The following is a 15,319-nucleotide window of genomic DNA, read 5'->3' as shown; positions in this document are numbered from 1 at the left end:
AGAGATACTTAAAGGCATGAGGCATTCCAAAACAGATTAGGCAGTTCCATGTTGGCCTGGGGACTCCAAACACACCCTCCAGAAGCGAGACTGTAAGCTCCACGCGGGCAGGAACCAGGACGATTTTGTGCACTGGTCTATCCTCAGGGTCTAGGCACAGTGCCTGACACACAGGATGGACGCTTGAATCAAGGGCAGATGTTAGGCCACTACATGACCCACAGCAGATGGCCCACAGTAGGGATGCTGACAGCCTCTTGTGACAGATGTCCCACTCTCCTCTGCTCCACTCAGTACCTTTAGACATTCTATCAACTGAGACCTCAGGGACCTCTTAGGCCTCTCCTTACCTGGAGGCAGCCAGGATGAACAATCTCATTGCAAATACAGCATTCCATGAGTTTCTTCTCAAAGTCCTGTGTCTCCTCATTTTGGTCTACCTCTCCACAGAGGGAACACGTGACTGAGTGAGGCAGTCTGGGCTACAAGAGGACAAAGACAGAAACCAAGAGAAGAACAGACTTAGATCTTTATCATTTCAGCTTCCCTTTAACTGAAGACAGGCGTTTTGGTTCCTGTAATTCTTCAGTAAATACTTAGGGAGCATGGAGACTGGGTGGAGAGAAGAGAGGTTTTGGCTGGAAAAATGGCTGAGGAAGAAGACGGGGAGAATCAACTAGCTGGGAACTAGAGACCAAGAGAGATCAGTTTATTTTCAGTTGGCCTGTCCTTGGCCCCACAGGTTCTTCCTTTCTAATCCAGTGAAAGAGGGGACAGACGGCAATAATTTGCTCTTTAAATGCTGGCCTCTCATTTGAAAACCGGATAAGGCCAAAAGATTAAATTAAGTCATTTTTAGTACTACATACCCAAAGGGACAAAATGAAGAAAGCCAAAAGGAGAGCATAACATTTTTCTTTCCACCTCTCAAGTCTCTATAACTCTATACTATCTGTATTTCAGTCCCTTTGGCACCACCACCCCTCCCCCAAATTCTTTACCCAGCAGATCACTCACTGCCAAGCACTGCCGGAGGACACAGGACTGCTTCATGCGACCAGGCCCCCCAAACTTCTTCATGTCCCTGCAGTAGTGGCAAACACCACACTCTCCTTGCACACAGGCTTTGCATTTTCGACATCGGACTCGTCTCCGCCTGGCTCCTGACACTATGGGGGAGGCAGCAGCTGGCCTCACAGGTGTTAACCGTGGAGCTGGTTTCATAGTGTGAGGCTTTGTGATGGGGATGGTAGGAACCCGCACCTTTGGCCGGGTGGGGAATTTAAGCTGGAAAGAAAAAGCAGTGAGGTCAAATATATCAGGTAGCTGTAAGGACTCGAGAGGGTACAAGATTACATGGCTTGGCAAGTTATGGCATTTGAGCAAATCTGCCCACTGCCTGTTTTTGTAAATAAAATTTTATTGGAACACAACCACACTCATTTGTTTATGTATTCCCCATGGCTGCTTTCATGTGCAATGTCAGAACTGAGAAGTTGCAACAGAGACTCTATGGCCCACAAAACCTTAAATACTTATTATCTTTATTTATCACCTACATATTACATTTACAGAAAAAGTGTGCCAAATCCCCAGGCTACTACTTTAGCCACGTCCCTCTCATTCTGTTGAGCTGTAAGATTCGCCCCTTCCTAAAGCTTTCTATGTACCAAAGTCACTCCAGGGGCCCTCCAGTATTTCCTTACCCTGAATATCACAACTTATAATATAATCCTATAGAAGACAGTAAACTGTTTGAGGGTGAGACAAGTCTTGTTTATTTATTACTCTGAAACCAAGCATACAACCTGCTACCGAGCAGACACTACAACAATACTGAAGTGTGGGATAAATCTGTCGGGTCTACAATTTTCATTTCAGCACTCACGTTTACCCTGCTAGTGATCTTTTTAAGAACAAGGACTATGTCTTCTACTCCTTTAATTTCCCACTGTGCCTTAAACACTTTTCTGACACAAAACACTCAACGACCAGAAATGACGAAACTGTCTTGAGGCAGTCCCACGTGGCCAAGCAGAGGCCAAGTGGGACTCCTCCACCTAGGAAGGAGGAGGTGGTTCTTTAAAGACATCTTTTGGCTATGCACCTTTATATTCTGCCTAAAAACTCCTGGAATGTGATGGCTCTGCAAGTTTCAGCTGGTGAACACCAAAGAAAGGCCTAATTTATTTGCTGGACTTATAGCTAAGACGAGAATGCTATCACTTATTTTATTTAATAAATAACCTTGATGAAGGACAATATGGGAAAAAATTATACAGGATCTAATTAAAGAGGCATGAAAATTCATAACTGACAATTTACCAGCTAACGGGTAACTCCTTTCTTCTCTCTTCAATTCGAAACTGAAGAGTCTAAATTAAGGGGAATCTTGAGAGTGTGGTCTCACTCTAACACAGAAACACACTGGCCTTTTAAATGTATATGTAATTATTTTTAACTAGTTTTAAATCATATCTGTGAAAATAACTGAGTCACTGGTCCAGGACAGGAACTGACCCATGAACAAACGTGCACCTTGGCATCCCAACCTGGAGGCAGGGCTCCTAGTTTGATAGTACTGTTAAGAGAGTCACCTCCAAAGACAGCCAGTTACCCTAACCCGAGAGTCAAAACAGAACTGAGTAATGATTTTCTGTCAGTTTATACTAATGCGCCAAAAGCTGTCTGCCTCTGGTTCTTCTTTTAACAGTAATGGTCAGCCAGCAAAATGCTTCAGCAGCTTGAAGATCAAGAAGAATAGCTTCTTACCTTATCCCTTTTTGGCCACTGTACTATAGGGACTCCAGTGAGGGCTAACTTGGGATCGCTGTTGGCAAGCTCCTCCAGCAAAATCTATGAGTAGGATAGGAGAGAAGACAGAAAAAAAGCAGGGCACAGTGAACAAAGAGCCAACCACTCCCAACAGCACCCAGACTTAGCCTCAGTCCCCACAAGCACAAGGGCAAGGGCAGGCCGGCAACTGCCTGTAGTTCCCCTCCATAGAGACTCACTGCGAGTCGAGGACATCGAAGACCAAAGAGGAAACTCAACCTAGCGCGGCACTGTCAAGACTTCAGATTCACCTTTGCTCCCAACCCTGCACTGTGTACTTACTGTACTGTTAGCACTCACGCTGAAGCAACTTGCTCCCGTAGTGACAAGCGTTACTTGTCACACAGTTCTACACACGACAGTAAACTTTCTATCGATCCTTTACTTTTCCATACCAGGTGAATATTATCGGGTAGTAAGTATTGCCTTCATTTTGCAGATGTCAGCAAGGTGGCAAAAAAGAAAGATCAGCTGATAACTGACTTAATAATATGAACAGAACAGTCATAATGTCTTGAATCAGCCCAGGGCTCCATTCTTCGAAGGCTGACTACAGAAATCTCAAGCTGAAATCTCTCTCTCTTACACACACACACACTCACACACTCGGTCAATTATTTGCCTTTATTCCTATAAATGGGGAGGAACAATCTTCGGGGCAATAGTTCTCCCGGCTTTAACCAATCTAGTCTGGACGACTTGAGGAACAACGCTACAGTAAGAAAGTGCCACTTCAGTGAACCACACTGGTTGAGTGTTATTTTGAAACAAATGTTTTATGTTTTAGACAGAAATTTTGAATCTCAAACCTGAAATCCCTCTTCCTCTGACCTCATGAGCCCTAAAGCAAAAGCAACAGGAAAAGAACAAATCCAGAGACAAGGGACACGATTCCTTTCCAGTTGCCTTTGGTGTGTACAGGGTATTAACTGTTTCAGCAAAAACTAAACTTTGATCCTGGACAGGTCAGCATGCCTGGGCCATCTTTACTAAGCATTCTCACAACCCTGTGGGCTCTAGGTCTAGAGACCAGGACTTTCTGAAGCATGAAGCATTTCTCTACCAAGCACGTTCATCCTTTACCTAAGGATCAGGCTCCAAATCCCAGAGTTGGGACTCAGAAAAGACCCTTTAACTCATACCCACGAAACTCCTCCACAAAGATCCCTTTTGCCAAGTCTCCAGATGCCTCTCACCCTCCCCCAAAACTGATTTCATTTGCAGGCGTTTTATTTACTTCCAGTTGCTATGGCATCCTCTTCTGGAGCCTCCTGTTAGCACCACACTGTGTGGGGGTGAAGAGGCGGGGTGCGGTGCCACGTGGGACTAGGCTCTGGTACGGGCTCCTAATCTCCCTAGGGTGAAAAATTCAGGTCCATTCAAAATGTGTGCTAGGGAGTGCACAGCTCCCCTCCCCCACTTCGCACTGCCGAGGAGTAGGACTCTGCCCATTTCCTCTGCCTGAGAGCACTGAGCTGTCCACAAACAGGGACTTTCCACTTTCAGCAAAACAGACTACACAGAAAGATTGTTTAAGAGTAGCAAAGGAGCCTAACAGTTCACCCGAAGCAGTCTAATTCTCCCTGCAAGATTTTGTGGGGGATAGGAAGGGGAGTGGAGAAACCGTGTCTGCATGGAGGCGGCGGGGGCAGTTCTTCACACACACAGACTCAGTTCCTGGGGTCTGTGTGGGTGTGGAGGGAAATGCAGATTTCCTTCCAAGCCTTATTTCACTGGGGCCATACAACCAAGCACGCCCTGCTTTCATCAAAAAAGGCAGACTCCAGCTGAGGCCTTTCAAGAAACCATATAAAGAAGCCACCACCCTTCACCAGAGGGGGTTTGGGACGGGGCGCAGGGAGCAGAGCGGAGAGCGGGGGTGGAGTGCGGAAAGGCTGACGCCTATCTAGGCTCCTGGCATTCGGGAGAACATTCAAACACAAGCCCACACCCGACACATCACAGGAAGGGGAAGAGAACAGCATCGTCTGGGAAGAGAAAGGGAAAGGATTCCCAAAAGCCAAGTGACCCAATTCAAAAGCACAGCCCACCAGGTGAGGTTGTGAACAAGTGCAGTGACGCTCACCCAACACGGAGTCACCTAAGCATTGTCCTGGGCTGGCCCCGGGCAGTTCTTCTGCCTCTTTGCCAAGACAAAGTCCCCACAGTTATGCTCACCCCACACCAGAAAGGGTTTGTGGCCGCCCGCCTGACCTTGTGTTTCTGGTCGCTCTGGAGCTGCCGAGGCTCTTGGCTGAAGTTTCCCCAGCGTCTTTGTTTTGTTTTCTGTATTGGAAGTTGTGCTGAAGGAGTTAGGTTTTCCGCCTCTAAGAAAATTCCGATTTACTTGAAAATTCTGGAATCTCCCAGAGTACATAAGGCAGGGCAGTCTGGCTACAACCCTTCAGGCAACCCAGAGGGAGCAGCATGCAGTGCGCTGAGCTCCTTCTCGAGCCCTTCAGCTCAGCCGCGGCTTCCTGTGCCTGCGAACAATGCTGCTGCGTCACCCACATGCAGCTCCCAGAAATGCTTTGCAACGGAAGATGGCAGGAGGGGGAGCTGAGCTCGAGTGAGCGAGTCAGGCAGAGGGCCCAGCCGTCCTGCTGCAGAGTCGGGAGGGGTGTGCTCGGCGCCGGTCTCTTCTCGGCGATTGGAGGAGGGCCCGCCCGGGGAGGGGAGCTGGGCCGCGCCCCGCCCTCTCCCTCCCACCGCCACTGCAACCGGAGAACCCGGGCCGGCCCCTGAGGGCTGCGCTGGCCGACTTCGGAAGGCGCCAGTGGGAGGGAAGGCTTTAACCCATTCCGCATCTGGTCCCGCATTTGTCCTTGTCTCAGTCCACACCCTTCCCCTCAGGGTCACCTCGTACTGTTGCACAGACTGCGCACACGCAGTTCTCTCCCCGGGCTCAGGCAAACATCGAGTGGCCCGAAGTTCAGCCTCTGGGATGCCAGGCACCGGAGCCGAGCTCCTCGGGAGTTACCTTCTCTCCCGGCACTCCGGCCTGCGTCACCTGCCCTCACACTGCCGCGCTCCCAGCCTAGAATCCAGAACCGGCATACATGTTTCCAGAAAAACCTTCAGGAATGACACATTTCAACCAATACTGAGATATTCAATACAATATGTCTGTTTAATATCAACTACTTCTACAACAGATGCCTGCCTCTGGTTCTGACTGGGAGCTCCACCACCCTAACAGAAATGCCGAGACAGCTCTTCTAGCAGCTCCACTGTGACCAACCCGAACTAGCTGAGGCACGAACTCTGGGCAAGGTGCCTTACTCTCCTGCCTCAGGACCAGCCGCAGGGAGCCAGGGAAGGCACATCTGCCGGTCTCCTGGGACCAGAACTTATTATGCTGACTCTGCCCCTCAGACTACCCCAGCCTCAGGACACCAGCACTCCTGCACATTTCCTGTTCTAGCCTATTCCAGTCGTTTGTTTTGCCTGTCTCATTCTTGATATGCCCTACATGAAGCAGCCAGCCCTGCATCTTATCAGACACCTAGATGCCAGTTCTGACAGCCAGAGTGATGTGTGTCACCCACTCTCCATGTACCAATCCACGGCCAGGGTGAAGCTCAGACTGAACAAGCTCTCTCTCAGGCTACAGTGTACCGTAGTTTGAGTCCAGATTTACGTAATTTTTAGACTCTTACAAACGTAACTTGGCACTTTGGGCTATTACAGAAGCTGCTTTGAAATGAACATCTGAGGCCCCGAAGAACCTAGCTCTTACTACTGGAAGCATTCTTGTTTATTTCCAGGACAGGTGTTTCAGTGGGTTTCAGTCAGTAGCCTAACAGGCTTTCTGGGGGCCTGGGGCTTTGGCGCCAGGGACCGCATATTTTAATTTTTACAGTAGTTTACCAAGGAAAGGAGGGACTTCTGTGCTTTTAGCATGAGCTCTTCCTGGAAATGTTCTATGGTCATTCTAATCCTAAACCTTTCGTTTGCACTTTAAGAGTCGGAGTGCAATCAGCCTATCATGTTTGAAAAACTTTTCTTAACAGGGTGAGAAGCCTTCTTGGAAAATTCTTATTTTGGTCTTAGTGCTATCTAACCTAGAGGGATGATCCTAGAAGGATGATAGAGTATGAATACTACAAGAAACATATTGTTCCCAAAGAAAACACAAGTTCAAGTTGTAGCAAGTGCAAATTTTAGAGGCCACCAGGAAAGGGCAAAAACCAGATAGGGCGCTAGGAAACTCACTCCAAGTAAGTCTCCAAGTCACAATTAAACAAGGTCTAATTTTTTTCTTCTATTAATTTAGAATAAAAGACAGGCAACAAAGATCAGAATTAGTAAGAACATGACGTTCCATAATACAGAAATATAATGAAAACATTATAAAGAATTATATCTATTTTAACTTAACCTTATATGCCTCGTAGCCCAGTTAAATTATTTAAAACTTTCTACTCAGTAATATCATTCAGTAAGAATACGTGAATTATTACAAATATCTTGTCAGTAAAAACTGCAAATGAAGTTTTATTTATACAGGTTGCTTTTTTTCCCCCAATCTGGTTTAATGGATTAAGATCTAATAATAGTGGGTCCACTACCAGTTCTCCTCTTCTTCAGTGTCAGAATCACCCCTAAAGTATCAGACAAAGATTTCTGATTAGTGTTTCTGTATTTATTTGAAACCGTAACTCTCTGCTTCAGTCCCTTCATACTCCTGTGATGGAGCCTAGTATAAATTTTTAGATCATAGTTAAAAACTAAAATGTTAGAATCTTACAGCAGAGCAGTGGTAACCTATTGCCCCACAAAAACAATTTTGAAATTTATAAATCAAGAGCTTTTACTATTTATATAGCGTTGTAGTAATCAATTTGTGTCATCTAACAGGAAAGTTTATTAATTGGTGAATTAAGAAGAATGGCACCACCTTCCCTCAGGACAGAATCTGCCACCTGCCCCTCAGTGTTGGCTCCGTGCCCTGTGCCCTGCACAGCACCTGTAACCTGCGCGCACTTATTCTCTTAGCCCACTTACATGCCTGCTCCACCGCTGGACGAAAGCCCCTTGAGAGCTTGGTCCACGGCATGTTTGCATCTTCACCCCAACACTCAGCCTGGTTCCTGGCAGGCACTATGCACAGTGGTGGAATAAATGAATTTCACAGATTTGTAACATCTAATTTTTTTCTGTAATAATGGTACTGTTCATTAAGTACCTTACTAACATTTTCATTAATTTTCACAACAACCCCACTGAGGTAGATGTTATTTTACAGAGGAGAAAACAGGCTTTCAGAGATCTAGTATCTATCCCAAAGTCACATGCTTGCTAAGCTGATCGAATGTTTTAGAGATAACAGGAAAGTAGGAAAATATTCAACAATACTGAATTTGTTTCATTGAGAGTTGGGCAGCCAAATATATTGACATATTAAAAGCTTCTTTTTTATATCTATACATGTATTAAGAACTTCTTTATTACCAAAATAAACACTAACAAAACAGACTAAACAAACAGACTAAAGTCTGATTAAAAACTCAAGAGTCTTCTAGCAGACTCCCACCACCTTGCTGTGACCCCATCAGCAGCTGATGAGCCCTCTCCAGCCCCTCCTGCATGCACACAGACTCCCCTTCTCAAATTAATGGGACTGCACTATATATACTGCTCCAGGTCCTGCCTCTTTATTCAACATCAAGGACACAACTTCTCAATTTTAGAAATGTGAGAATATCTCACAGTAGGAAAGAATTCCATTCTACCTTTTAGTACACTTTTAGGAGTCAAGGTTACCCACAACTCTCCCAAATAGGACTTTATACATACTGATTACTTTCCCCTTAACTTTACCAATAATCAATACTTTTTTTTTTTTTTTGAGGAAGATTAGCCCTGAGCTAACATCTGCTGCCAATCCTCCTTTTTGCTGAGGAAGACTGGCCCTGCACTAACATCCATACCCATCTTTCTCTACTTTATGTATGGGACGCCTGCCACAGCATGGTTTGATGAGTGGTACATAAGTCCACGCCTGGGATCTGAACCTGCGAACCCCGGGCCGCAGAAGCAGAGTGTGCAAACTTAACCGCTAAGCTACTGGGCCAGACCCCAATAATAAATACTTTTTAATACCATATTTTTCATCTAATCTCCTTCCAACTCTATATTCTATGATTCTTTCTTCAACACTGTAGAACTTAAGATTTTAGAATCTTCAAAGCTCCTTTACCATATCACTAAAATTGACTTTTCTTCCAGAGAATATGTAATTACGGATATCTCATCTCACCACTTTCCCTCTCATCTCTTCTGCTAGTTATTTCTGAGCCATACAGGCTACGAGAAACAATTCCTCTCTCTGCAGGAAGGGTAAGCCCTGGGCTTGCTTCTGTCCTCTACTGCAGTGTGGCCTTCTGTGCTGCAAGCACCAAGTTCTCTAGCACTGCAGCCTCCAGCTGTGCAGTGAGTTGGCACCAACCCAATCCAATGCTTTTTCTCTTTTGGGTGATGTTCAGATTTTCAAAGTATTCAAGCTCTAAACTTACTATTATCTGAAGCTCAGATTAAACCTAGCTGCTCAAGTGCAGGAATAATTAGTTTATTTGATCTTAAGTCAAAGTATCTGCAGATCTGGGATCTAAATCTGTTGTCTTCTGATATCAGCTGCATTTTGACTGTGGTATTAGGTAAACAAGAGAAGGTGTGGACAAGCCCCTGCAGGGAGAATTCAAACATTGTCAGCCTACGCAGTCATCCTACTGGCCACTAGGTCCTCGCACTCTGGTCTCTATGCCAGTGATGGCAGCCATGTTTTCCATGATTCCGGGTAAACACAGGAAGCATCCTCTAGACACTTCATAATGCTGAGTCCTCTTTAGATGTCTCGTCTTAACTCATTCCCCTTCTTGCTGCTCTTGTTACTCTGCTTAATATTTGACCAAAATCTTTCTACACTTTCCCCTACCACTCTGCCTCTTCAATATTCTTTAGTACTTTAGTTAAGGGAGTTTGTGTATTTCTTTTTTTATTTTATTTTGGGGAAGATTAGCCCTGAGCTAACATCTGCCACCAATCCTCCTCTTTTTGCTGAGGAAGACTGGCCCTGAGTCAGCATCCGTGCCCATCTTCCTCTACTTTATATGTGGAATGCCTGCCACAGCATGGTTTGACAAGCAGTGCCACGTCCGCACCCAGGATCTGAACCGGTGAACCCTGGGCCGCCAAAGCAGAATGCATGAACTTAACTGCTGTGCCATCAGGCTGGGCCAGTTTGTGTATTTCTATCACGACACTTGACCTTGTACAACTGATTAGTGGAGTATTAAAGGCTTCCTATACAAGTGGATTCAATGGAGTCAAATCCTTTAGGACTGAAAAGATATTTTTCTTTTTCATGAATTAGAAATACAAATATCCAGGGAGCCGGCCCGGTGGCGCAGCAGTTAAGTGCGCACCTTCCATTTCCACGGCCCTGGGTTTGCTGGTTCAGATCCTGGGTGTTGACATGGCACCGCTTGGCAAGCCATGCTGTGGTAGCCGTCTCACATATAAAGTAGAGGAAGATGGGCACGGATGTTAGCTCAGGGCCAGTCTTCCTCAGCAAAAAGAGGAGGATTGGGAGCAGATGTTAGCTCAGGGCTAATCTTCCTCAAAAAAAAAAAAAGTTAAAAATAAACAAATGAAATTAATTTAAAAAAAAATAAAGAAATACAGATATCCAGGCCAAAATAATGTTAGTGAGATACAAACTTAGAAATCTTTCTTCTTAGGGTTCCTAAAGGCAATTATACAAGTTAATAAGTCCCAAAAGTCACAATTTAATGTTTCTCACATGCATCCATGATGGAATAGCTACATAAAAAAAATCTTCTGTAGAAACAAAGAAAAATATTACACTCAAACTCTCAGGAAAATATAATTATATGTGTCTTATCACAGTGGAAAAGAAAAAATTTAAATGTCCTTTGCTCACTCAGGGGTGGGAAAGGAGTCCGGAATCTAGTTTGTGAGTCTGGAAACGTTTGGCTAAGCGTGTTTTGCTGCACATTAATCATTATAGAAAGAGGACCACACCTACCTGGAACTCTGTCATTTCCTCCCCTAAATACAAACCACAATGATACCACCTGCCTCTTCTAGAACAAACCTTATAAAACCAAACTATAAAATCAACTGTCCAGCTTCTGTCACTACTGGAGAGGATCAACCTCACCAGGTTATGACCTCTTTTCAGCCTCTTTAATTTTTCACCTTTTCACTGATGCATAAACAATAAGATATAATTAAAACATCAGTGGTAAAAAGAAAAAAACATTCAGGTCCTATCCCAGACTTTGGAATTTTTTTTTTTTTTAAGATTGACCCTGAGCTAACATCTGTTGTCAATCTTCCTCTTTTTTGTTCCCCCCTAAAGCCCCAGTACATAGCTGTATATCCTAGTTGTACATCCTTTTAGTTCTTCTATCTGGGACACCACCTTAGTATGGCTTGACAGGTGGTGCTAGGTCCCCACCCAGGATCTGAACCAGCGAACCCCGTGCCGCTGAAGCAGAGCGTGCGAACTTAACCACTACGCCACTGGGCTGGCAGGAATTCTCTCCTGAGGTGGCTGGCAGAAGGTAGGGAGCACCTCAGCTGTTTAGTGGTGGCCGAGGAAAAACCTGAACCAGAAATCAGGGATGGAAAAGACGTACTATGAGATACTAGCCCACTTTCCTTAAGGTCACATAAAATTATTGCCTCTGAATTCTTCTGTGGCTTAAAATAATCTGTATGATAGGTTCTAAAAATAACACATTACAAATTGAGAACTTGCTTTCTAATACTCATACCCAATGCCCTGCACCCAAAACATAGTTCCAAACACTGACTTAAAAAGAAAATTGTTGGGCTGGCCCAGCGGCTCAGCGGTTAAGTGCGCATGTTCTGCTTCGGTGGCCCAGGGTTCGCCAGTTCGGATCCCGGGTGCGGACATGGTGCCACTTGGCAAAAGCCATGCTGTGGTAGGCGTCCCACATATAAAGTAGAGGAAGATGGGCACGGATGTTAGCTCAGGGCCAGTCTTCCTCAGCAGAAAGAGGAGGATTGGTGGTAGATGTTAGCTCAGGGCTAATCTTCCTCAAAAAAAGAAAGAAAGAAAACTGTTATTCCCAGCTTCATGCTTTTTGGTGCTCATATTAAAGGTTACTTATGAGGAAAGACATAAAAGAACTTTGTCCAGTTCAGATAGCTCAAATTTGGATTCCTTAAAAATAAACTCATTTCCTTGAGAGAGATCCATGAGGGGTGGGCTAGGCTTTCAACATTACTACCGCTGGGAGACCTCTCGAAAAAGAAGAAAAATATACAATGTGAAGAAATTTGAGATAGCAGTAAGATAGATTATGTTTAAAATGATAATTTTCTCACAAGTTGCCCCAATGTTTTCAAGTTTTAATACTAGATAAATCTGAAACTAAATATGTTAAACCTACTCAACATATCCAACATAGAACAATTTCTTTCTTCTCAATCTGCTTGGGGTAAGACTGCTAGAGATTGTTACCAGCCACTTATGTTCTAACACAGGCCTCTTCATCCAAGGGTAACTTGTTTAAAGTAACAGTTCTTAACACAAATACTTCCCCAGGCTCTCCTTTATTTTTAGGGGCAGCCTGAAATCTGTGTTTTTAGGACTAAATTTAAGTCCTAACGGAACATACAAATGTTAGTATTTTCATAACAGGGACCTGACCTCACTTAAGGAAGTGAAACACTGCGTGGCACACACACGCACACACGCACATATCAACTTCTCTCTGGCTGAACCAGAGATTATCCAAAATTCCTGTACTTTCTCTCTCAGAATCCAGAAACTGCCCTAGCCAGATCAGTAGGTCACATAATATGACCAGCGCTTACCTTTACATCAGCGATGAGAGCATCTTCATCTTCTATCCCTGTGGGGACACATTTCTTGTGCAGTGGCAGAGACTCCAACTTATCTACAAGGCAGCGAAGGCCTTCAAGCTCAAAATGGGTCAGATGCACCTGCCTGTCCTTTCGGGGACTACACTGCGGGTCCCACACTTGGCCATTGTGGGAGCCGCGGCTGGAGTCAGAGGGTGAGCCCCCAGACAAGGTTTTCTTCAGGCCTGGAAGGCTGCGGCAGGTTTGGCCCGGTCCGTCATAGTCCAGGCTGACCCCATTGGCCACAGGGCTAGTGAGGACGGAGCGCCTGCTGCTCAAGCGTCGGGGTTCTCGATCCACTGCTTCCTCATCCCCATTTCCAGATTCCAAACCATTTAACTCCAAATCTGCCAGGATGAAGCAAACATGAAGTAAGAACATGCCACTTGGCCATGCGATCAATGAGACAAATAGGTAGCATGGGAGGGGCTTTGAGGTTATAAATGAAGTCCGTACATTTTAAAAATGGTCTCTCTCCTTATTCCAACCCATTTGTCTGCTATTGAAAATCACAGTTATAGGTCAAAACAGGATCCTGAGCTAGCAGGACAACTGAGGTAAAAAGTCAATTGGATTTCGAAAAGACTGAGAAGGGCCCAGTCTTTGAACTGTGTGCTAGAAATAAGGTACCTGTGATAACGGCTATAAATTAACTTCAAGTTCAAACTTAAATTTGGGATTATGATTTCATTGTCTTTTTAAAAAGTAGACAGGGGCTGGTCCTGTGAGCGAGTGGTTAAGTTCACGTACTCTGCTTCAGCGGCCTGTGGTTTCGCCAGTTCCAATCCTGGGCGCAGACATGGCATCACTCGTCAGGCCATGTTGAGGCGGCATCCCACATAGCACAACCAGAGGCATTCACAACTAGAATATACAACTATGTACTGGGGGGCTTTGGGGAGAAGAAAGAAAATTTCAAAAAAAGAAGATTGGCAACAGTTGCTAGCTCAGGCGCCAATCTTTTAAAAAAAAAAAAAGTAGACACTATACATGGCCAGCCTTGTGGCCTAGTGGTTAAGTTTGGTGTGCTCCGCTTTAGCAGCCTGGGGTTCACAGGTTTAGATCCCAGGTGTGGACCTACACCACTCATCAGCCATGCTATGGTGGCAACCCACATAAAATAGAGGGAGATAAGCAGAGATGTTAGCTCAGGACTAATCTTCTTCAAGCCAAAAAAAAAAGAGGAAGATCAGCAACAGATGTTAGCTCAGGGCTGATCTTCCTCAGCAAAAAAAAAAAAAAAAAAAAAAAAGTAGACGGTATAAAGCACATATATTAAAAAAGCAGTTTTGGTCATAAAATTAAGTTTTGAAATTAAAATCCCGGCAACATGGCTAACAAACTGAATATTATGATTTTTTTTTTTTTTCCTGAGGAAGATTAGCCATGAGCTAACACCTGCCATCAATCCTCCTCTGTTTGCTGAGGAAGACTGGCCGTGAGCTAACATCCATGCCCATCTTCCTCTACTTTATATGTGGGACACCTGCCACAGTATGGCTTGACAAGCAATGTGTAGGTATGCACTCAGGATCCAAAGCAGCGAACTCTAGGCTGCCGAAGTGGCATGTGCGAACTTAACTGCTGCACCACTGGGCTGGCTCCAAACTGAATATGTTTTAAAAGGAAGATTCTAATAGTCAAAACAAATTGAAAATAAAAGTTTTAATGAAAGACGAATTTTTAAATGTTCGCTGGCCTTTAATTATGAAAGTAAGATGTTTACTATTAATAATTTAGAAAATACAGGAAGGTGCAAAAAATAAGTCATCCCTTATCCCTCCACCTGTGGATAAAAACTCAACAGTGTGATACCTTTTCTTTCCATCTTTTTCTATGTATATGTGTATGACTATGATTAGATGCATTTTTAAATAAAATTGAAATCATGCTGTATAGACAATTCCGTATTCTGCTTTCACATATTGGGTGAGCATTTTTTATTTTCAAATGAGAAAATAAACTATCCTCAGCAGAAAATGCTAAAGCAAAAAATATCTGGCTTGGATTGAAGACTCCATGAGACATGTGACCACAGGATATTACAGTGTTGACTCCTCTGCACTTTAAGACACGGAACAACCCAAAAATGTATAGCTGAAACTATCCTGCCATCCAATAAAACACCTCTCTTGATAGAAGTTGAGGAAACAGTAAAGCACAGAGGTTACAAATATAGATTTTAGAGCCTTACCAATCTGGGTCAAGCTACAGCTTTTCCACTTGTTAACTCTAAGATCATGAACAATGTTTTCAATCTCCTTGAACCTTAATATTCCTATCACATATAAAATGAGAATAATAATACCTACCTCACAGGTATTAATAAGAACTTAATGTATGTGAACTGCTTAGTAAGGTGCCTAGAATATAGTAAGAGATATTGTGATGATACACTCCTAGTTTTTATTGTGCCAAAGACCATTCTTTACACAATAAGACATTTTAGACAACTGATCATCTTTCTTGAGGAGCTAAGTACTAACAACAACTCAAAGATGAGATCCAGAGTATTTCATCCAGCCTACTAATTCACATCTGGGTTGGAGATCAGCTGTAACTA

At 44.2% G+C, this 15,319-nt stretch overlaps 1 protein-coding gene across 3 annotated transcripts in view; it reads right to left on the bottom strand.

Annotated features, from left to right (window-relative positions):
* Nucleotides 1-15,319, bottom strand: part of KDM2A (lysine demethylase 2A) — a 90,044-nt gene that overhangs the window by 11,349 nt on the left and 63,376 nt on the right. For all 3 annotated transcript variants that reach the window (XM_014844725.3, XM_070488297.1, XM_070488299.1), the window contains 4 exons: nt 12,709-13,103; nt 2,773-2,856; nt 1,018-1,287; nt 351-482 (listed from right to left, as the gene is read on the bottom strand). In XM_014844725.3, coding sequence (XP_014700211.3) covers nt 351-482; nt 1,018-1,287; nt 2,773-2,856; nt 12,709-13,103 — 881 coding nt within the window. The remainder of the gene's footprint in view (nt 1-350; nt 483-1,017; nt 1,288-2,772; nt 2,857-12,708; nt 13,104-15,319) is intronic.

The sequence above is a fragment of the Equus asinus genome, chromosome 17 (assembly GCF_041296235.1).
Source record: "Equus asinus isolate D_3611 breed Donkey chromosome 17, EquAss-T2T_v2, whole genome shotgun sequence".
In the NCBI taxonomy this organism is placed as follows: Eukaryota; Metazoa; Chordata; class Mammalia; order Perissodactyla; family Equidae; genus Equus; species Equus asinus.
Note: the sequence above shows the minus strand (reverse complement) of the source record. Positions and strands in the feature narration are given on the sequence as shown.